The sequence below is a fragment of the Dunckerocampus dactyliophorus genome, chromosome 13, assembly GCF_027744805.1.
Source record: "Dunckerocampus dactyliophorus isolate RoL2022-P2 chromosome 13, RoL_Ddac_1.1, whole genome shotgun sequence".
Lineage (NCBI taxonomy): Eukaryota > Metazoa > Chordata > Actinopteri > Syngnathiformes > Syngnathidae > Dunckerocampus > Dunckerocampus dactyliophorus.
Window position 1 is genome coordinate 18,038,516 of NC_072831.1, and position 22,578 is coordinate 18,061,093.

At 39.9% G+C, this 22,578-nt stretch overlaps 4 protein-coding genes across 9 annotated transcripts in view; 2 read left to right on the forward strand and 2 right to left on the reverse strand.

Annotated features, from left to right (window-relative positions):
- The window catches only part of rock2a (rho-associated, coiled-coil containing protein kinase 2a), a 38,723-nt gene extending 36,459 nt beyond the window's left edge, over positions 1-2,264 (forward strand). For all 4 annotated transcript variants that reach the window (XM_054796824.1, XM_054796826.1, XM_054796825.1 and 1 more), the window contains one exon: positions 1,023-2,264. In XM_054796824.1, coding sequence (XP_054652799.1) covers positions 1,023-1,026 — 4 coding nt within the window. In that variant the 3' untranslated portion in view covers positions 1,027-2,264. The remainder of the gene's footprint in view (positions 1-1,022) is intronic.
- A 2,063-nt stretch (positions 2,265-4,327) lies between these two features.
- On the reverse strand, positions 4,328-9,899 carry slc66a3 (solute carrier family 66 member 3). Its single transcript, XM_054796568.1, has 7 exons — positions 9,683-9,899; positions 8,456-8,538; positions 6,581-6,650; positions 6,427-6,484; positions 5,397-5,517; positions 5,170-5,211; positions 4,328-5,035 (listed from the first exon to the last, which is right to left on the reverse strand). Exons 1-7 carry the CDS (start codon positions 9,826-9,828, stop codon positions 4,935-4,937), a joined length of 621 nt encoding a protein of 206 aa, XP_054652543.1. The 5' UTR covers positions 9,829-9,899; the 3' UTR covers positions 4,328-4,934.
- A 1,462-nt stretch (positions 9,900-11,361) lies between these two features.
- Positions 11,362-13,845, reverse strand: c13h2orf50 (chromosome 13 C2orf50 homolog). Of its 2 annotated transcripts, XR_008573450.1 has the most exons (4): positions 13,410-13,845; positions 13,297-13,336; positions 11,972-12,253; positions 11,362-11,844 (listed from the first exon to the last, which is right to left on the reverse strand). XR_008573450.1 is itself a non-coding variant. In XM_054796759.1 (3 exons), exons 1-3 carry the CDS (start codon positions 13,622-13,624, stop codon positions 12,056-12,058), a joined length of 453 nt encoding a protein of 150 aa, XP_054652734.1. In that variant the 5' UTR covers positions 13,625-13,845; the 3' UTR covers positions 11,362-12,055. The 2 variants fall into 2 exon arrangements, 1 of the variants encoding a protein (XP_054652734.1); XM_054796759.1 differs by having other exon boundaries at positions 11,362-12,253.
- Positions 13,846-13,900: 55 nt separating this feature from the next.
- The window catches only part of LOC129192584 (CAP-Gly domain-containing linker protein 4-like), a 33,494-nt gene continuing 24,816 nt past the window's right edge, over positions 13,901-22,578 (forward strand). The window contains exons 1-6 of one of the 2 annotated variants that reach the window (XM_054796758.1): positions 13,901-14,017; positions 17,197-17,343; positions 20,208-20,347; positions 20,790-20,883; positions 21,086-21,247; positions 21,568-21,686. In XM_054796758.1, coding sequence (XP_054652733.1) covers positions 17,217-17,343; positions 20,208-20,347; positions 20,790-20,883; positions 21,086-21,247; positions 21,568-21,686 — 642 coding nt within the window. In that variant the 5' untranslated portion in view covers positions 13,901-14,017; positions 17,197-17,216. The other variant, XM_054796757.1, reaches the window with a different exon arrangement.

Here is a 22,578-nt window from a genome sequence, read left to right on the forward strand (position 1 = left end):
CATTCATACCCATGATGAGTGTATAAACCTCCGACCGCAATTCTGCTTCTCTTTGCAAGACTAATTGTTGATGATGTTGAATGAGTTTTCACTTGTTGGCTTTGCATCCACTGCGCTCTACTTGTTTATGGTTATAGTAATGGTTTCATTTGATTTGAACATGCATGCAGGTTACAGTGGAATACATCACATAATTCAATTCACAGTTCCACAAGTCCAAAAGGAGCAGAAAGAAGCAAAGATTATTTAATCCTACGCCCCCCCATCCATTCCACATCTTGTGCAGTACATTTATTCACTTCCTGCATTTCATATGTGATTTTTTTAATACATAGAATAATGATAAGGTAATGTAACAATATGATGATGGAATTATTAAGATCTTTTGACAATTAATATAATAATCAGTGTAATATAAATAAATAAATAATAACAAATAGACAAGCATAACAAAAACAAGTTCAAGACTCTTCTGCCTTGTACTTTGCAAACATCAATTGATTGTATTGTTTCTTTTAATTCGCTCATCTTGGTGCTTTGTGTGAGTTCCTTGCTCAATCCGTTCCATAATTTCATTCCACACACTGAAATGCTGTGGGTTTGTAGCTTGGAAAAGAAAATACTGTACAAGAAAAGAGGATGTACGTACTCTATCATGCTTTATCATGCTGTACTCATGTGAAAATGCTTCACCCACTAGGTCAAATGGTCTTAAATTGATGCGAGGAGACTCCAGCAGTGGACTCTGTTACAAGTTAAGGCTTCTCTGATTTGGGGTGTTTTTCCACTGTTTGCGGAGAACTTTTCCTCTTGTGTACTTTTGTGGTGCCGGTCAGTGTGCATGTTGAAGTCGATGCATGCTAGCGTGAGGTGCTAAAATGAACATGAACACGGTGCCGGTATTGGGGCTTGGATTGCACAGCCACTTACAAAAGTGAGAATGGATTGGATTTGACATCATCTTTGGAATTGATAATTTGGTGTGTTTTTTAAACCTTGCATCTGTCACTGTCTCCCTCCAGCTAACCTTGTGCTGAAGGATTGTGGTGCATCTTGAAGAGGTTTCCTCTTAAATTGAAGACTGTATACAAAGCTCTGTTGGCCGATATGCACACTGAACTTCACTTCTTCACGACTCACCCTCCTGCTTCAGACCACAACTTCCAACAGCCCATCTCCGTTGTGTTCAAGCTCATACGACTGTAATGAAAAACTGCAACCCATTTGTCTCCTGCGAGCCCTTGAAAAGAACATTTAAGTGTCTCTTGGGGGACACTCGCTGTCGCTGGGGTGCTCCCACCGAACAGCGAAGGATCCACACTTACCTCAACTCGTGATGGAAGGGCCCAATACCAAAATTTTGTCATCTCATGTTTTCTTTATTAGGAACTAAAAATATAAATACTTTGTCACTTGAAGTGGAAAACTACACACAAAATCCTGCACAGCGGTAATTTGTTGGTTCATTGTGCTGCTTATTCAGATACCAACATGCCTGTTTAATCAGTTACAAATGACCAGAATTCCCTCGCGGATCCTCTTCATCCCACCAACCTGCACTGTCAGTTCTGAGTTATAATGTTTACTGAATTTAAGGGGTGCACCCTTAATGCTTTCCTAATCAAAGCTCAGCTCCTTGTTGTTGTTTGAATGTAAAATGTGGGATGTACCAGAGACGAGACCCAAGCATTGTATTCCTTCAATCCAAATATACTTGACTGAAGCCCTCTTGTTAACACCAATTACTGAAAGATCTTGCATGTCAATTTCTTTTCTTTCTTTTTCCACGCACTTAAACATTGTGGACCCACGAAGACGTGTAGTTTTGTGTCATTCTCGACTATGAAAAGAAGGGAAATGTAACAATAAGCAGAGTGAATAAGGGTTTGTTATCATAATCCAATTAACGTACTGGGTGGCACTATTCCATTGAAAGTTTTTCTTTATAAAGTCTTTGTTGTGATATTTTTGTATTAAAAGTAACCAGACGCTAGAGTTTGGCCACATCGTTTGTGTATGTGACTTTTCTAGTAGCTGGAGAGACACGGAGTGCTTGTGTGTGTATACCAAGTGCTCTCCTTGAACTAAGAAGCATGTTTTATACATAGAAATATACACAGTATATATTTTACATGCCATACAGTGCACATATTATTTATACAGCTGTGTCCACTTTCTTTTTAAGGGCTTTACATCCAGACTGCATGTTGGCTACCAAACACTTCTCTATAATAACCACTTCAACAATAAAGATGTGGATGTGCCTTTTTGGCTCTTTATTCATTATTTGTCTTTGTGGCAATCACAGACCACAACATTAGGTACTGTTAGAGCGCCAGGAAACCCCAGGTGCAGGGATCTGGGCCAGCTCTCCGTCTCTTGGGCATTGAGATTGTGTTGAGGATACTCGCCTGGTCTCTCGCTGCTTTCTGTCTGTTCCCCCTCTTCAGCAGGATGCCACACTTGGTCAAGGGACGGCTGGGGTCAGTGTGGTGCGCCGGAGAATAAAAGTATCTTCAAAGTTGGTGTGGTGCTCAGGAATAATGCTTTTTACAGTCGTTAAGAACTTGTCAGTGTGAATGTCCACTACTGTACTTTTAAATTGTTCAGGAAAGAGGTTTTATTGCAGGATTCAGCAATGGCAGTGTAAAAAGTACAAAACCACTCTATGCATTGCTAGTAGTACTTCTAAAAGTTCTAAATTCTAAAAAGTTGGTCATTACTATTCGTCACTTACTACAATTGAACTCAAATTAACTTTCAAAACTTGGTAAAAATGGTTTGTGACAACTGTGCAAAGACTTTCTTAAATAGGTGAAAATTAAAAAGAATAAATGTAAAGATTCAACGTGAACGTGTGTGAAGGAAAATGAGACAATACAAATTGGGGGGAAAATTTGTTTGGTTAAAAAAAAAGAAAATATAGAAAGTACAAATTAGGGAAAATGTGAATGTGTGCGAGGGGATATGAATTAGGGATGTCAATTTGTGGAATTGAATATGGTTATGAAGATAGCTCTTAAAAGCATTAAAAATAATGCAAACAAAGAATTTACTTTTTTATTATACAGCATAACCAACAATATTGTTTGTTGTTGTTATTGTTTGTAAAAAATTAAAAAGCACAACAAAAATGTTGGGCAAAACAACAGTACTTACCCTCATGTACTCTGGGGTGGATCTGCCTTCACACTGCTAAATGTGACCCGTCAGGTCTGCTGTGTGGATGCGCCACTCAGTTGCTGCATATCCGCATTCATGACTGCAGCTGCTGTATGCCGCAGGTTTGTTGAACATAAAGGAGCGAAGCAGCAACCTGGTGTCCGCATTGTTAGCTGTTAACTGTGTCTACACAAAAAAATTGGTCTACTGAGTTAGAATCTTGTAGGAAAAGGGGAAACTGTCCGTTGGTGATGTTGGGGAGGATCATCCCTTGCCTGGTGCCGCTCTCCTGCGTCCTGTAAGGTGGAAGCACCCGTGCCCTGTACGGGTACGGGGCAATAGCAGTTGGTTGCACAAAGTGCGATCATCGCAGTTCCTGGACTAAAAAAGGTTTTGTTCAAATGGACTTCTGTTGTTGAGTAAAGAACTAATTTCTCTTTTTTTCTCACAATGAAAGTGCTGAGTCCCTCGCTGGTGTTTGAGGTCTGAAAACAGGAAACCCCCCGCCAAAGTTCCACTTTTACCCTCTTATTCTCTGTTGTGTCTGCAGCATAACCTATTTCTGCTCGTCTGTACCTGGGAGTTTCCATCAAGCAGGATGCAAAGCCCAAAATGCAAACTTCTTGCTGGTTCTACCTGGGTTGGGGTTGTAACTGCTACTTTCCCCATACACCATCTTCTCAGTACAGGTGCGAGCTCGATCTGGGTTGGGGTTAGAACAGCCCCCCAAACACACATTTTCTTTAAACAGGGGCCGTACCGTTTGAGTACACTCAGTGAGTGCCCAGAGTTGGATCACGGTGCCTGCCAGTTTCTGTTTGTCAGCATGTCACCCATAAAGCAATGCTTCAGACAGATGTATTATAAACCAGGACTTTCTGCAGCGCGTGTAAGGTGTAAGGTGTAAGCCATTATTCTTTGCCAGTCAATATAATAAAGACAAATGTCATACGAGGAGGCACTTGCAGTACTCTGTTCATCCTGAGGGGTATGGGCATGTGTGAGCTGGAAGGTACTTGTCACTGCTGTCCTTCCATAGAGAGGAAAATACAGTGTTTATTTTCTCTTTTGACAAATGCAAGATATTTTAATGCTATATGAGAAGTAACAAAAAAATAAGAAAAAGTGGTAATTGAGTGTAGAGTCAGCACACAAAAACCGTCACACGGCAGGGTGGTAAAAAGTGAACTTTATTTAAATATTGTTCTGGAAAGAAAGTGGGGTCATTTATCCTGAGTTGGAAGGTGTATACAGTCAGATTGTGCTGCCCTACTACACAACACCACTTACGTGTAACACAGTGGAACGCATTTAAGTCAACGTCCCAGGGATTGGTTGACTCATATCGACATAAGCGATTGTGGACATAACTAAAAATATTGCCTTTTTTTTTCATTTTGAAGCTTAATTTACACTGAACTGTGTAGCTGTGTGCATTTTAATACTGTGTAACTAAACAGTACTTACTGTATTCCGTGGCTGCTTGGTGACAACACTACAACAAATGTTGACATAAAGGGAACAACTTTTCATACAAAAGAAACTTTTTAGTCACGGTTGACCAGGACTTGGCGAATTGAACGGCACAAGCGGGTTCCACTGTAGAACACTAACGTGTGTTTTCATGTGCTAAACATTGGAATGACATAAAAAGAAAATGGAGTGACAAACAACATTTTAAAGGTACAAAAGGTATTTACAGTTGAACAGGTCTTCTCTTGGTAACAGTGCTGGTAACGTTGCTGGCAAAGAATTTGCCAACTCCAAAGTGCTCAGTCGTCTTTCATGGAGTTGTGGCCGTTTCTCCTGTAGTAGAACACGCTGAGAAGCACCCACATGTTCAGCGAGGTCGTGGTGATGAAGCGCAACAGAACTGTGGCCAAAGAGAAGCTGCTGTTAGACACATTCAGTCTCATGGCCTCCTTTTTTGTCATGAGCTGCAAGTGGAAAAAGGTGCCAAGGAGAAAGAGAAAGCATTCTTTGATAGCCCCCAGTTATTTCACGTACCCTGCATGTCTCCAGTTGTCGCGATGGTGGTGTAAATCCGTGCTGAAAAGAGAACCCCGGATATTTATAACCGCTTTGTACAAAAGTGCATCGAACGTGAAATCAATGATTAGTGGCGATGCTTATTCATTAAATTGCAAATCCATCGACACTGAAGTATTTCCAGTAGATAAACATAAGAGGAGCTATTTCTTAAGAGCTGCGTGACACGCATACTGCTGACTTACTTGCACAGGTGTAGCAGGCCAACCCCCAGGTGAGGGCGCTAACCTGGCCAGCGTCCTTTGACTTCCACAGACATTGCAATTGGGCAAACTTACTGGCAGCACTAATGAATGTGCACAGGCTCTAAAAGAAAAGGCAAGTAAGAACATTAACACACTTTATATCTTCTTATGTGCATTGGACACACATTGACCTTTCACACCATTAGGTACACCTGCAAAAGAGTTGTATCAAAAATTCTGCCTTTACAAAGGTAACAACGCTCACTTGTGATTGGCACAATCAGGGAAGATGAGCTATTAGTTAGTTCGTTTGTCTGTTTGTTCAGATTATTCATTTGTTTGGGTGCAATTTTAGATCAACATGCATTTTTTGAGTTTGGTTGGTATTTTTCCAAGCGTATTCCTACAATTAGTCTTGGGTGAATACACACATTAATGATGACGTGATATTTCTACCTTTTTTAGCTTCTATTTAAGATAAGCATTGCAGGGATTCATGTATAATACTTACGTAGCTCTTACATAGCAAAATAAAGTAAGCAAAATATCGCCATCAGAGGACAGTCTTTGAACGCAACTCCCTGGGACGGCAAAAAGACACAAATCATGGACGCAGTCATCCTCTAAACACTTTAATACGCCTCTCACAGTTATTAAACACATTTTAAGTTCTGCTTCGCACATCTTATCAAAGCATCTTCCTGCTGGAAAATGTTGCGTGAATTGACTTGTGAGACAGCGACCTCTGCTGGATTCATAGCTGCAGCACCTATTTTCCCTGCAGATAGCGCCATCAAACCACTTTTTAAAAAGTTACCATTAAATATATATATATTTAAAATTTGATGTATGTATGACATGTTGCCATTGCACAACCACTGCACCGCCTCTCTGACAGGGTCGGTCCAAACTGAGCATTTTTATTTAAAAAAAAGACACAACTGTTGCATTGGATATCATTAGATTGTGTGAGTATACCTAATGTTGTGGCCTTTGAGTTTAGCAAGACGTTATCAATGAGATGTATTACCATTGCAAAATCGATGATCCATTTCTCCACGGTTAAGAGCCTCCAACCCACGACAAACCTGAATATGTGATGTTAAGGTTGTAGTGCATGGCAAGGAGGTATCAATAAAGGCTTGTGCGTCACTCATATCCTTAGCCGTGCGGTAGAAGGATACACAACAGTGTAGATGAGGCTGTCCCGCAGCCTGCTTTTGTAAAGCAGAATCAACAGCAGAAGAACAACATCTGAGGAGACGAAGAGATTCCATGTGCACAAAACAGTACAATATACTTTAAAAAGCTACGCATTTTGGTGTGAAGGTGTTGGCCCTCTTCCTGATTTTTTTTTTTATGCACGTTTACATTTACCCACTTAAATGTTTCAGATCATCAAACAAATGTAAATATTAGTCAATGACAACACAACTGAACACAAAATTCAGTTTTTAAATGAAACTTTTATTATTAAGGGGGAAAAAAGTCCAAAGCTACATGGCCCTGTGTGGAAAAAGTGATTGCCCCTTCAACCTAATAACTGGTTGGGCCCCCCTTAGCACCAACAACTGCAATCAAGTGTTTGTGATAACTTGCAATGAGTCTCTTACAGCGCTGTGGAGGAATTTTGTCCCACTCATCTTTGCAGAATTGTTGTAATTCAGCCACATTGGAGGGTTTTCCAGCATGAACCCCCTTTTTAAGGTCATGCCACAGCATCTCAATAGGATTCAGGTCAGGACTTTGACTAGGCCACTCCAAAGTCTTCATTTTGTTTTTCTTCAGCCATTCAGAGGTGGACTTGCTGGTGTGTTTTGGATCATTGTCCTGCTGCAGAACTCAAGTTGGTTTCAGCTTGAGGTCACCAATAGATGGCCGGACGTTCTTCTTCAGGATTTTTTGGTAGACAGCAGAATTCATGGTTCCATTTATCACAGCAAGTCTTCCAGGTCCTGAAGCAGCAAAACAGCCCCAGACCACCACACTAGCACCACCATATTTTACTGTTGGTATGATGTTCTTTTTCTGAAATGCGGCGTTACTTTTACGCCAGATGTAATGGGACACACACCTTCCAAAAAGTTCGAATTTTGTCTCGTCAGACCACAGAGTATTTTCCCAAAGGTCTTGGGGATCATAAAGATGTTTTCTGGCAAAATTGAGACGAGCCTTAATGTTCTTTTTGTTCAGCAGTGGTTTTGGTCTTGGAACTCTGCCATGCAGGCCGTTGTTGCCCAGTGTCTTTCTTACGGTGGAGTCATGAACACTGACCTTAACTGAGGCAAGTGAGGCCTGCAGTTTTTTTGGATGCTGTTGTGGGGTCTTTTGTGACCTCTTGGATGAGTCATTGCTGCGCTCTTGGGGTCATTTTGGTTGTTGGACAGCCACTCCTTGGAAGGTTCACCACTGTTCCATGTTTTCTCCATTTGTGGATAATGGCTCTCACTGTGTTTTGCTGGAGTCCAAAACCTTTAAGTTACAATATGTTTTAACATGGGGGAAATCACTTTTTCACACAGGGCCATGTAGGTTTGGATTTGTTTTCTCCCTGAATAATAAAAAGTTTAATTCAAAAACTGCATTTCGTGTTCCATTGTGTTGTCATTGACTAACATGTACATTTGTTTGATGTTCTGAAGCATTTAAGTGTGACAAACATGCAAAAAAATAAGAAATCAGGAAGGGGACAAACACTTTTTCACACCACTGTATGTATACTGTACAGTCCAGTGAAAAAGTCTTAGGCCATCACTAGCTTTTTCTTTCGCTACCACAGCAGCATGTTGCCATACGGTACATACTAGTAGGGCAGATACGGCTAGGGTTATGTAAAACATACCAAATCTGAATTAAAAAATGGGTGACATATGGGCAGGGGCGTTTCTCCCAATACGTGACCTCAGAGGCTGCATTTGCCTCTCAAGCAGACCTCCAGTGGCTTTAAGTTTAGGCTGAGCTGCTGGTGGTAACCTCAGACATATGCACGGTACTGCACAATAACAAACATTGTTGATTTTTAAACTCTTTTAGAAGCAAATCTGAAAAAGGCAACTCACCTTGCGCAATAAGAATGGGATATTCCAGGTATGTTGGTGGGGGGTAGTCATAATAAGTCTGGTACGTCACAAACACAATGTACCTGTAAAGTAGACGGGGAAAGTTTGACACTGACATCGATTGATGAGAAGAATGGATAAGCAACATAGATGTGGCACATAGATCTTATGAGCAGATGGGAAATGGTATATGTAGCAAAACATCATGATCCTTCTGTTATTTAAACGGCATGGACACACCTGCACAATGTAAATGCAGCATTCCAGCGTAATGCATTCATTTTAAAAGGAGGGTTTTTGGTGTGATGTAGCGACGGCGGTTGATATCTCAACATGCAACTATACGTGTGTTGACATGTCAATATGCAGGCGTAATGACGGCAAAAAGATGCACGGTGAAGCTGCAATGATGGTGCACAGTCAACAACACTAACACAATTATGTTATTTATTCCTGCAAGTTGGACACCCCCCCCGATGTATTTACAGTTGTATTGTTAGAAAGACACTGAAAAATAATGTGTTTTGCAGTTTTAAAACATGGTTATCAAAGAGTTTTTTCACAGTACAGCATATTCACATATACAGTAAACCACTCTGCACCTTCTTTGTGTTATGACCGGTTTGACTTCCTCATGTTAGCATCCACCCTGCGGTACCAATAGAGGAGCAAAAAGAAAACTAATGAGGCATTCCATTAGTGTACTGTATGACAGACTGCACCCAACATTAAGAACCAAGTTACAGCACAGAATGTGTCGCTATCTGTCTGAATTGCAATGGCTGTTGACTTTATCGCTGCAGCATGCAAGGTGACGTCACTCACCACAGTAGAGGTCTCTGGCGCTATTAGGGAAATACAGTGTGGACTGAGGAATAATAGCTTGAGACATGAATCACCCCCAAACTGTAATGTTCTTAACAAACATGTTTTTCTTTGCCAAAGTGTCAACAAATAAACATTTTCTTTTTTAAAATCCACAGTAGGATTAACCGGTCGGTTGCACTGATGTTAAGCCTTAAATCTTTAGTATGAATCATGTTTACACGTCATTTCAAAAAATGAAAATAAAAAGAGGATTTACTCAAGACCGTCCCTAAAAACAGTCGGGATCAGCGCATAAGGCTTCACAAAATACATTGTAAAATCTATTGAGATATTAAATGTATTATGTCAAATTTAAATAGGAAAACAGCACTCCACTCCACCACTTCAATCACGACTCACCCGACTAGTTCGAGCACAAGACTTTTGAGACTAACTCCAGTCGCGGATTTGGCTCGCATCAGTACGAAGATCTGCGGGAACTTCAGCACCATGCACACCAACAATGTAGAAACATTCGCGATGTGCAACAAAGTCTCCGACGTCATCTTGTATGGGTAAATATCAGCTACAATTCCGAAATATGGATTGCACTCAAAATGGGCTGTCACGCTCAACAGAGTAGTAATGGGTCGTTCGCGAACGATCCAGCTCGTAGAAGCGGTTCATTCAAGTAAATGAGGCTTGTTTTCTCCCTCCTCGGTTTTTCTGTTAGAGCCGTATGTGATTGGTCAAAACGTGTGGTGCTGTACTGTCCACGCTGAGCAGAAGGTGGAGGGAGAGGTTACACACCCTGCAGAGCCGTGAGCACACGGACAGGAGGCAAGGAGATGAGCGTGAAAGAATGTTGCTACACAATTAAGAGACTACATCCTGGAAAGTTGAGGAAAATGAGCAGCGGGGATAAAAAGCTGAGGCAGTTTGTGTTTCTGAATGTCGCTAAAGACAAGCAAAAACTGTAACTTGGATGCTGCTTTGTCTTGTAGCTTTCATTTCAATTTATATTTGGCATTGTTTTGTTGATGTTGTGTCGTTCTGTAAATAGTTGGAAATAGTAGCATGAAGCCACGAAATTTGAACCACGATGTGCAGAAGGACGACTGTGTATTTATATAGATATAAGAGTCGCTCACGTGTGTGTTGCAATATATGTGTCCTGGACGTGTGGAGGACAGGAAATGACGTTGGGGATTCAGAGTTGTTATTATTAGTACTACTGATAATATTATTAATATAAAAAAATACAAATATATTTGTATTTTTGTTCATTCAGCCATTTTTATGCTTGAAAATGCTTAATTTAGGTTAAAAAAAAACGTAAAATGTGCATAAATATGCATTTTTTTTTTTTTACTAATAGGCTGCATTCAACCATGAAACAGCATGATTTATTAATTAACATATTTTGGAAAAACGGCGATAGAGTGAAGCCACGAATTTCGCACCGTGATGTGGCGAGGGACGAGAGTAATTCAATTTAAGCACCAACAACAAAACTCTGAGGTGCCGTTTGGGAGCTGGAAGTGTCGTCTCTTTTAAGGGAGCCGAGCCAAAATAACCGATTCTCTTAAAGGACCCGAAATCCCCATTGCTATGACAGAGCATCATTTCCGTTACATGTTTCAAAATAAAATACGGAAAGCTTTAGTCGTGAAACCCTAGAAATCATGCAATACGTACCGGAAACGCAATCGGTTCTGCGCGTGTACAGGACTCGTCTTCATCTATTCGCCTATTTTTCGGCAGTCACATATTAGGCATCTGTAATTGTGTTTTACGGCAGCAATATGTCTCCAGCTGACTACATAGTTATAAATGTTTTAATTCAGGTGCTATACTTTAACAAATAGAATAACTCTTGGTATTTGAGAGCCATTTATGCATTTTACATACGATGACTTTTAAAATTTATTTTTAGGGTGTATGCTAAGGATGTCCAAAGTGTGACCTGACGGTTTTAATTAGATATTGTTAGATACTATACTAAATTGCTTTGTACTTATGACAAAAGCAGCTAACATGTCAACGTTTTCGTAATATCTTAGTATATATTGTACAACATTGGGTTGGTTTTAGCATCTTTATTGTACAAAATGAATCAAAGTGACTTTCATTTTTCTTGCAAAAGCTTGGAGGCCCCTCATGTATGCTTATCGCATGCAATGCAACTTCTTACACTGTTGCTAAATTCATTGACTGACGTGCAATATTATCTTTCACAATGCCAAAGCAATGTAGCGAGGGGACACACACTTTTCCAGCTAGAATGCAGAAAAGGGACAATCGTTTGCAAAAGTGTGAAATGAATTACAAAGCAATGACATAAAACAAACCAATTATGCGCAGACATCTAAACTAGAAAAACACATAACATTATAAAACCTCAAGGTAAGTGAATGAATGAATAACTGTGAGAAATAGCAGACAGGTAATTCATATTCTTGCACAGCAATACAGAACAATTCTCCCATGGTGGATTCTTCTCATGAATTCCATCCACTTAGTTTAAAGATCTCCAGTTAGGACTTTGTTTGTGGCGTCAAACATTGAGTGCTCTTGAGCATCTGAAGAAGACATTTCAAAACAACCACATTTAGCACTAAATGGTTTACAAGGCAAGTATAGTGTATGTATTTGACATATTTTCTTATGCATGGTTATAATTGTGATGCCATTACAAATAAAGCTCACCAAGCAGAGTTATGCCACGTCATAAAGCAAGTCAAATACAACTGAGTGCCATGTGAGGGCATTAATGTATATCAAGTGACTCATCTAGCATTGTATCATCTCTGGATCCTGTTTGCACTTGTGATGGCTTGCAGACGAGGATAAAAGTCTGTCCAGTCGAACGAGTTCACGTCCCAGTGGAGTCGACAATCTGCTTCCAAATATTTGGTTTGTGGTGTTGGGGACACAGTCAGAGAAGTGTGACGCATTGTTAGGTAAAGGCTCCTCTGGCTTCAGCTCCCCCTACAAACACACAGGAAGCCAAAATCATGGGGTCTCATGCAATGTCTCACACAAGTTCACACACCCGAGTTTCACTTCTTTGCCTTTTTGGCTCATAGTGAAAGATGCGGAACGAATACTTCAGCATTTCATCAATACTTGTCACTGATAAGGTTTTCTTCTTATAGTTAACTGCCAACTGTGAGACGCACAAATCACTTTTACATTCTATCTTTGTCATTAAAGAGCACATTTTTCTTTGTATTTTGGCCTTTCTTTCACATGCAAATGTGACTTTTCAGACTGAAAGATTTGTTATTTGTATTTGTCCATAGGGTTAGTGGCCGGGTACAACTTTTGGCTTGTGTCCTTTGAACTGCGAAACAACCTAACAGTTCAAATGAATTTCACAGCAGAACACGTACGAGTTATCGCCTACTTGCGCTGATATCATGTCGTGCGATGGCAGGCGTTTGACTTATAACACATACGGTATAGTAGGGTAGATCCCCGCTTGCGTTTTTTTCTCCATTCGTGGGGATTACGCCCCAAGACCCCCCCCCAAAATCCCTATAAATATCTCGCACAGTTACGAAAGAGATTTTCAATTCAGTTTTACACAACAAACAAGAATTACAGGCATACGGAATTGTACTTCTAACAACAGGTTCACCTCACATCTTGTCAAAACTTGTTAAAACTTGTTCTATGTATGCAAAAGGCTTATTTTGCTCAAATAACATAAAAAAAGTTCTTTGTTTAAGTCAACAGCATAAAATAACTCAACAAAATCAGGAAATACTGTATTTGCTCTCCTGAGGTGAGTTTGTTGGAAACAATATAACAATAAATACATAAAACGATATCATCTATGTAACAACAGAACAAAAACCACAAGAGAACTGAAAAATATCGATCTCATCGGGACAATATCAATTCAATACTGACACGACCCTTGATATCGATACTATCGGTATTTAAATCAACTCAGCCCGCCACAGATCTAAAGTAAATGCGTTGCTTTTAACAATATTGATTGATCTTAGAATATGAGATACACTTACCATCTGATCATAATTCCTCAGGAAACTCCAATTCTTCTCCCTGCGAACGGTTAGAACCTTACACGTATCACACCTGTTAGTAAAAGATGGTGCAAGTGCTCTCATGAACTCACCATTCCAGTACTGCTCTCCTTTCGCCCCATACTATTGCTTTCCACGCTTGGTCTTGTTTGACTGGATCCTTTACGTCAGTTTCCCGCGTTGTGGACGTTCTGTCTCTTGTACTGCGCAGACTTTTAGCCGCTTTAGGCGCTTGTTGCTTTGCCACTGCTTGCACCGGTAACCGGTAGCCTGCAGATGATGCGCGTCCAAGATTGTTGAAGTCCATTTTGCTCAGGAGTAAACAGGCACAATCACAAAATGGCTTATTTACAGCAGTATACGGGCTATTACTGTAAAACAACTAGGTGAAATCACTGCCAGCACTTCCGTGTGTTTACGTTTCCAGGGTAACGGGAAGTGTGGTCGTTGTGCAGTTAAAAAACCCCAAAATGATTAAATAACATAAATGGGTTCCGTTCGAGGTTCGAGATTTTACTTGCCTGTCGTCAAAAGGTTGCGCATGTGGCGTTCACTTTTTTAACGCGTGTTATAACATAGGCTTTTATTTTGAAGCCTGCTTTTAAAACAGTTCCTTAGCTGTGTAGCACACAGAGGGGATGGCTGAACATTCTGTTTCCCGTCACAGATATCGCAGCGAATTAAAACCCGCTGTATTAAGGTAAAAACACGATATTATGTTTTGTACGACATAGAGTGAGTTATTTGTTTTTTTTTTGTATATAAATGGTCCATTTGAATGCACCAGGAGGCTTGACTCAACATTTTAAGCTAGGCAGATGCGTTATTGAATATTGCTCATATTATCCTGGATGTTAATGTTTTAGAAAATGATCGTACTCTTATAGTAGTATTATAGTAAACATAGTACACGTGCTTGTTTAGTCCTATTTATTACGCAACACGAATTCCACGATATAGCATCATTACCCGGCATTTTAAACCATGCCAGCTAGCTAGCTAGCTAGCTAGCGTTAAGCATCCACCACAGTTGAATGATTTTAGGGAATATTTAAACTGTATAAGCTCATTAGCGTAACGTGATGAAGCTTCAGGGCTAAACAGAGGTTAAATTGGAGTCCCAGCATCGATTTAAGTACATTTGTGTGAAGGAATGAATATGATAGTTATTATTTTCATGGTTAATGCTGGAATTGGCTTATTGTAATGTCATGAGATGAGATGCAGACAGGATTTTAGTGTATTGGATTAGCACTGTGGCAGAATGGGTGCAACTACACTACAGTGTTTTGATCATGTGATTTAAAGTGTTTAAATATAAGTAGAGTAAGTTGAAATCCTGGGCAGTAGTCCCCAGAAAGAATTGCTCATGTCAGTGCTTTTTCTGTGTATTTGTCATTGGGGTGCACAAAAAATTGCGATGTCAATGTACGTAACAAGCTGCATCACAACCAACGCTACTTAATGGCTGACACTTCCTCCTCAAGCCCCCAGATCCCCAGTGAGCCTTGCCGGCCAGGGCTAGTTGGCGCCACTTCCCCGGTCCTCCATGCAGACTGAGCGATTGTATCATTTACTTTTCTTTTGGCTGTTGATTGAACAATCTTGCCACCTTTTTGACTTGATGGATTAGCCTTAAGCAGACCTAATTCATTTGTTCAATACCAAAGACGTATTTATACGTTTTTTACATTTTTTTGGCGCCAGAAGCAAAAAGAGGTGATGACGCAAGTGCACTATAAAAGAGGCCACTTTTCAAGACGTTTTAAAAAATTGTAAATCGTTCAAGGCGTTATATTTGTAAATACATTTTATATTTACATATATTTTGATGTTTATGTTGTGGTGCAGTTCTTTAGATATTTGAGCTGCCACAAAAGCAAAAACAATTGTGTCAAAGTGAAAGTTATGCTTGAAATGTATCTTTTCACAAAAAGCTCTTTTTGTTGGGAACTGATATTTTCCTGATACTTACCTATGTTCTACTGCTGATTACTAACAAAAAGGTAGAATCAGACTTTTCTTTCTGATGAAAGATGAGAGTCTAGTCTTTCTTTTGGTAGGTTCCATGTTTATAAACCCGTAGAGCACAATATTCTGTGTGCCTTGAAAAATCGTCTAAAATGCCGGTACTGAAGGGGTTGAATTTTTAAAAATGGCTGGGATTGAATGGGTTAATCAGCAACAAAAAACACCCCTGTGTATCAAACATTAAATCAGGCCTTGGGGAAAAACAACAACTTATAAGTTTAGCTCTGATTGAGAAAATACACATTTATCACATCAAGCAATTACAGCTACTGAAAGATGCTGTGTATATTGGTAGTGCTTAGTGCAATGTTATGAAACGGAGGAAAGTGAGGGTGACTGTCCGTCCAGACTGACTATCAGTGGTAAGAACATACACAGCTGATCAAAAATGTAAGACCAGTTGACAAATTGCATGAATTTACATTTTGCACTGGTGGATCTTAAGGAGGTTGTAAGCAGAGCGTCAAATTGCAAGAAGAAGAAATGGGTGTGGGGCCAAACAAAATTTGAGTAAGCAATTAATAGTAACTAAACAGCCATTCAATTCAAATAGGCTGTTCATCGCCTGATCAAAAGGTGAAGTTGAAGACCATAGCAAAAAAAGCTAAAATGAAAACCCCTTAAAATGGAAATATAATGTTCAAAAAAAGGAGTCCGTATTGAGTAGCCGTGCCATTCTTGTTAATCACCTCAAAAAAATCTTTCAAGACGTTTACAATGACTGTCTTGCTGCGTCCAACCTCAGCAGCAATGGCGCGCTGCGAGAGGCCTTGCTTATGCAGCTCAACAATTCTAGCACGTTCCAAGAGAGACAGCTTATTTGCTTGATTATGACAGTGTGAATAACTGACAGAAAATTAAATTGAGTCCAAATTTTTACATTTTTACTTTGGTTTTCCGAGACTGTGGCCTTAAACTTTCAGCTGATGAACAGCCTATTTCACTCTAATGGTTGTTTGCAATAAATTTACTTACTCAAATTTTTTTTTTCTCTCGCTCACATTTTTTCTTTTTGCATTTTCGAGCTCTACGTAGAACCTCCTTAAGATCCAACAGTGCAAAATGTAAGTTCTTGCAATTTTTCTCCTGGTCTTAAAATTTGGATCAGGAGTGTATTAAGTCATGGACGAGGCCAGACTGTAAATCCACTAGACAGTCGGGGGATCAGCAGAGTATAATCAGTTAGTGCGTACACGTACACAGTGTTTTAGGAGAAGGACTTTGTTGCATGTTTTACTTGACCCAGTTTGTGCCTCTTGATTTAGTTTAACTCTACCAGGATACTCTTATGGCGTTCAATGGAAAAGAGGATGCAGCTGAAAGTGACAGTGAGTGGCAGTTGGCAGTGAAGATGTCCGTGTTGTCGGGCGGATTTAGGTCGTTGTGTTTCCTTCAAGTGCTAATGTCGTCTTTCCTACTCCCTGCTTCCCCTTGCCTTTTATGATGATGTTTTCAGCTTTATTTTCTCGCTTCAAAAGCAATAGTCTTCAGTAAGACAATCTGGTAAAGTTGAGTGTTTTTAAATGTAGGTTAGCTTTATCTAGCATTGTGTGTTGTATGTACCCCACTTAGCCCTCTTTATTCGGTTCTCTGAAAAACCACATGTTGTCCCGTCATGCATGTATAGAAATTATTTTCTCAAATGATGGCTAAAATGTTAGTATTCTAGTTAATTGGTGACACCATACCAGGGGGTCTCCTTGCTCTACCTGGGAGCTTGACTGGTGGCAGATTACCTAAAAGCTTCAATGAAGTCATGTCCCTTCACTGTGCCAGTGGGGTTGCCTCTGCTTTACTGAGATTAGACCCACTTAGCTTCTAAGAATAGGGCTTCTAATATTATTCCAGCCGCCGGCCCTGAGAGGGAGATGACAAAAGAGGATGTTTCAGTGCCTGCGGAAGGAGATGCTACACTTGGCTGCCGCAATAGAGATTCTCCCCATCTGCGGCCAGTCATCCACCAGGTGGCCTCTGCACCCATGCCCAACGACTGTGGTGAGGACACACTTGCATGCATGCACGCATTTGTAATACAGGTATATGATGTGACGTTAACCTACTAAGGAGAGAAATACTCTACACATGATCATAGATTTATTTAACAAAAGCATATTTGGTTACTCATGTTACTCATACTCATGTGTGGACAGAATGTGCTTGCAGGCTGGTGGGATGTCATGCATGGGCTGAGCAAATCAAAAGGCTTAAAGGGATAGTTAGGATTTTTTGACGTGAAGTTGTATGACATCCCCATCAGCAGTGTAGTGCATCAACAGGGACTTTTCCCCAATGTCCCCTGAGCCGAGTTCTGGTCGGTTTTTGTTGTGGAGGAAAGTAGTTCCGGCTAGTTGCCCGGGTCTCTTAAATTAAGCGTTTTGCTTCTCAAAACAAAATGCGTTCAAAATAGTAATACATTTGCATCACCAAACCGTTGCCCACAAAAAAAGTCAGACCTCTCGATCGCTCTGCGTTATTTTCTCTCCGTTCACGTCATTGTGTGCTGCCGCTTGTCCATTGTTGTGTATGTGTTCCGCAGTGTTTACGTGCGCGGATGAAGACAGCTGCGACGTAAGAGAGTTAGCATCAAATTCAGCTGACTCAATCATTGCAGCCATGGCCAATGAAATCCTTTGTTGGGGAAAAAATGTATGATGGGAAGCCGTTTTGCTTTGGACTGTTAAAGAAAAATTACACTTTTAAAAAAAAATGTGCCCATCATCCACAATCCTTATGTGAGACATGAACACATGTGTTTGTCTTTTCTGTGCGTTCTAACGATATGTAAAGAGACAGCTCATTACTGCACGTATGGGACTTCATTATTCCGCCTATAAAGTCGTCTGAAAAATGCATGTTTTCATTATTTCTTATTTTGTTTCAAGTCAACTTTTACTCCCTTTTTAATGTTTGTTTTTGAGCTCTTTGCAAATACTCTGTGGCTGCAGATGGAACTTTTCAATAGCTAGTAAATATGACTAATTGATATTGGTAAGAAGTTTTTGTGAATAAGCTTTTTATAAACAGATAATGTATTAGTTTAGTATGTATTATTACTTTCAGCCAATGCAGCCACTTATTTTTATTTTGAAATGGTCAACTATAGTATCATATACTATGCTAATTACCAAAATGCACTAAATATATATATTTTCATTTCACAGGCAAAGATTGAAATGCTCTTATCTCATATATCGGCCAATATATCGGTTACCGGCCGATGTATGGGATATACGTTTTTTTTCAGCCCCCAATATCGGCATAAGCCCCAAAAATCCCATATCGGTCGGGCTCTAGTGTGAATACACCCTCAAGCTGCATTTGCTTTCAGACGGTCAGATGGTCCATTCACACTTAAAGAAATAATGTTATGTGTTGTTTTTTTCATCAGCTTTCTTTATTGAAAGACATTTTACAGGTGGCAGCACAAAAGTGAAATTAAAAAGCTACTTGCATTTTTACCGCTTTTTCCCCTTCCCACAAGTTCACCCCACACGCAGGGACATTACAAATTGTGTATCTGACCACAGAAGTGACAACAGTTCATCACAAGTCTGCCAACAAAATAAATAATAATGGCACATATGCACATAAAATAGATATATGAAAATACAATTTAATTACATTTAAAACATAATAATAATAATAATAATAATAATACGTAAATAATTAAATAACCTGGAAATAAAATTCAATAACCTCCCTTATCCAGCTGCTATTTAGAGGAGGATGAGGAAGTTTTCAGTTGAGAAGTATGAGTCGTCTAGCCAGCAGGGTGACAAACGTGAGGACCGTTTGCATGGATTTAGATGCAACTGGTTGCAAGGTGGAACTAAACAAAGCCAAAAATATACAAAAAATATACTATATTAAGTGCATTAAAGATTTCTGACTAAAATGTGACAAGTTTGGGACAAAACCAAAACATGTGAGAATGGTCAGCTGGAGATAGTTTACACACGTTACACGCATTAGTCATATTAAGGTATATCCCAGACAGTTGTTATATTAATAAGGCCATAAATAATAGACACTAGGCGCTTCTGTTCGGCATCAAAGTCAAGCAAAGTTTGGGGGGCGACTAGGAAATTTGAAGTTTGTTTTTTGAAAAAAGCGAAATCAAATCAATTTTTTCTGCAAAAAATACATAAAAGCCCCATGATTGTAGAGGTCTTTCAGTTTAGTTATACCTTTTGTCTCACCACCTCTGAAAGGTTGAAGCCATGTGTGGGGCAGATGATTGTTAATAATGGGGGAGAGGTCTGAGGCCCTGTGAAGGCCCAGGCTCCTCCTAACTTGGATACCACAGGGATGGGGGGGAAAGGTAGAAATAGTCAGAGGGAATTGAGAGCTGACCAGGGAGTGGAGGGAGACTTGAGATGACGCAAGTTCCATGTCCACCCACAAGGGCATGCTTCATCCACTGTGTTATTAATCCAGTACAAATGTTTGTGGATATTGCAAGACCAATAGTAGTGTAGAAGATTGGGCAATGCCAGGCCACCTAGAGCTTTGGGGAGTAACTCTGTTCTTCTACTGTGTGGATTTGTCTTACCCCCGATGAATGAGCCTGTTAATTGATTAAGCAATCTAAAGAAGGACTTCCTAATAAGCACCAGAATATGGGTAAGACAACCATCACAACCACGTTCACTTGACCAAGTAGGGATATTGGGTGACCAGATGTTGTGTACGTACGTTATTGTTTAATGGCTGTAAGGTATCTTGAAGCTCAAATTCGGAACCTGCCTGCAGAGTGAATGTAAGTTGTGTAGAAATGAGACACACTGTTATAAAGTTCTGAATTCTGTCACTCTCACGTCACACTGTTATTGTTTCTTTACTTCACCCACTATGTACAGAATTCTCCTTCTTTGACCCCAACGAGCCACAGTGCAAGGAGGTTCTGCAAGATCCCAATACCACCATACCAGAACTGTTTGCTGTCCTTCGCCAATGGGTTCCCCAGGTTCAGAAAAACATTGACCTGATTGGCAACGAGGTGATTGTAGCTTGTTTTTGCACTCAGGTTGGCACACTCGTGTCCCTCTCATGTTGTCTGGCTCATAATGTGTTTGCATGACAGAACTACGGTGACGGTTGCTATATGGGGTTTTTGTATCGTGTCACAAATTATACTAGTATTATTCTGGACAGTATGATATGGCAAACCCCTAGTTTTGATTGGATGATATTACTTTGAGGCTGGTATGACATTTTTCCGCCGGTGCTGCACTTCCACGTTCCAACATTATTCCCTGCCAGCCTTACATCATTGAATAATCAATAATTGACATTTGTAAATTGTTTATCGTTTATATCTGCATTGCAATGCATCTAAAAAGAGATCAGTGTTGGAATACCCCACCACTGAGCTCAAATTAATAATCGGAGTAGATGTCACGTTTCACGTTTGTTTAGTGCGTATCTTTGTCTTTGTCCAGATTATCAAGAGAGGCTGTGGTGTTAATGATCGAGATGGCTTAACGGACATGAGCCTTCTGCACTACTGCTGCAAGGCAGGGGCCCCAGGCATTGGTTAGTATGGAAAAGGGTGTTTTAATAAATGAATGTCAAGAAAACAGTGAAAGTCTACCTGTTAATCATGCATGTTTGAGTTCAAATGAAAATAATCCTGTATGAGTCTGTATCTAATGCCATTAGTATTGTGTCTATCAAATCAATGACAAGCTTATAACTAACACACACACTTTACTCATATTATTGTTCTGTACTTTAGGTGATGCATATATAGCAGCTGGTTTTGCTCGCCACCTTCTTGCCCTGGGTGCAGATCCTAATCTTCGCTCCCGCTGGACAAACATGAGGGCTCTGCACTACGCTGCTTACTTTGACGTACCCCAGCTTATTCGGGTGGTACTACAGGCCTCTCAGCCTGGAGGTAAGGGAGCGTGGCATTTTTTCCCCCAAATTAAGATCACTAATTGCTAATATTCCTGTCACTAAAATACAGTGACCACAACAAATTGCAAATGGCTTGATTTTAAAACTAATAAATAAGTAGTGTACATGAACTCAGGGTATTGAGAGCATGCTTGTGTTTATGAACCTAACTCCAACAAATCCATCAATCAAAAATTAAACACAATAATGTCGTTTTCAAACATTGTAAATTTGGCTTGTTGAAACCTGCAGAGACCTTGTAAATAATTACAGCATACTGTAAAAAATCACACTAACCTGTATTTCCGTTTGCCGTAGATGTTGATGCAACCTGCAGCGACTTTGACTTCGGCACCGCCTTGCACATTGCAGCATCCAACCTGTGTACATCAGCTGTCACATGCCTTTTGGAGCTGGGAGCTAATCCCGCTTTCAAGGTATGCTAGTCATTTAAATTTAATTTAATTTTTTCTTCCTTATCACTTGGGGTGTCACAAGATCTCATCATTAAATGAAGATGAAGAGGGCAGCCAGAAGTCTATCAGACTGTAAACTATGGCATTACTACTGTGAATGATACGACACGTAACATGGAAGTGGCTGTGCACGAGGTTTCCAGTGTCACTCGCTGGCGACGTGTGACTGTTTATTTCCTTTGAGTTCAACAGCTGCCGCTGTGTTAATGTCCAAGCAGAAGCTGTCATAATTCTACATTTGATGACAGTTACTTAAGATTTGTCAGATCAAAACACGCTCGCGGCATATGACTTCTGTCAAAACATGGAATTGTGGAGTGTAATTCAGACCTATTACTGCAATCTGCAATTTATTGTATATGTGTCTTAAAATTGCTACACATCAACATAAATGATTTGTAGGAAAAGCTACAACTGCCGTCATTCTTTGAACGTTTACAATTTTTAGTTTTTGTTTCAATTTCTGGAAAGAAGTAAAGTAAATATCATTTTGTCTTGTTCTTGTGAGCCTGATATCGTGCATCGTCTCGTCCGGTGAGCTGAGTGTATGGCACGCAACATGGGGCTTATAATGCCAAGGATGTCCCATAACGACAAAGGCAAAACAGAATTTATTTTGAAATACAGTGGTGTGAAAAAGTGTTTTCCCCCTTCCTGATTTCTTATTTTTTTGCATTTTGTCACACTTAAATGTTTCGGATCATTAAACAAACGTACATATTAGTCAATGACAACACAGCTGAACACAAAATGCAGTTTTTAAATGAAACTTTTTATTGTTAAGGGAGAAAACAAATCCAAACCTACATGACCCTGCATGAAAAAGTGATTGCCCCCCATGTTAAAACATACT

Excerpts from the sequence above, each read along its gene's own strand:
- slc66a3 (XM_054796568.1), bottom strand. The coding sequence starts at position 9,828 with ATGACGTCGGAGACTTTGTTGCACATCGCGAATGTTTCTACATTGTTG. Across the intron at positions 8,539-9,682 it reads CTTGTGCTCGAACTAGTCGG|GTACATTGTGTTTGTGACGT; the intron begins GTGAGTCGTGAT and ends TCTACTTTACAG. Across the intron at positions 6,651-8,455 it reads TCCCATTCTTATTGCGCAAG|ATGTTGTTCTTCTGCTGTTG; the intron begins GTGAGTTGCCTT and ends TCGTCTCCTCAG.
- c13h2orf50 (XM_054796759.1), bottom strand. The coding sequence starts at position 13,624 with ATGGACTTCAACAATCTTGGACGCGCATCATCTGCAGGCTACCGGTTA. Across the intron at positions 13,337-13,409 it reads AGGAGAGCAGTACTGGAATG|GGAGAAGAATTGGAGTTTCC; the intron begins GTGAGTTCATGA and ends AACCGTTCGCAG. Across the intron at positions 12,254-13,296 it reads TGAGGAATTATGATCAGATG|GGGGAGCTGAAGCCAGAGGA; the intron begins GTAAGTGTATCT and ends GTGTGTTTGTAG.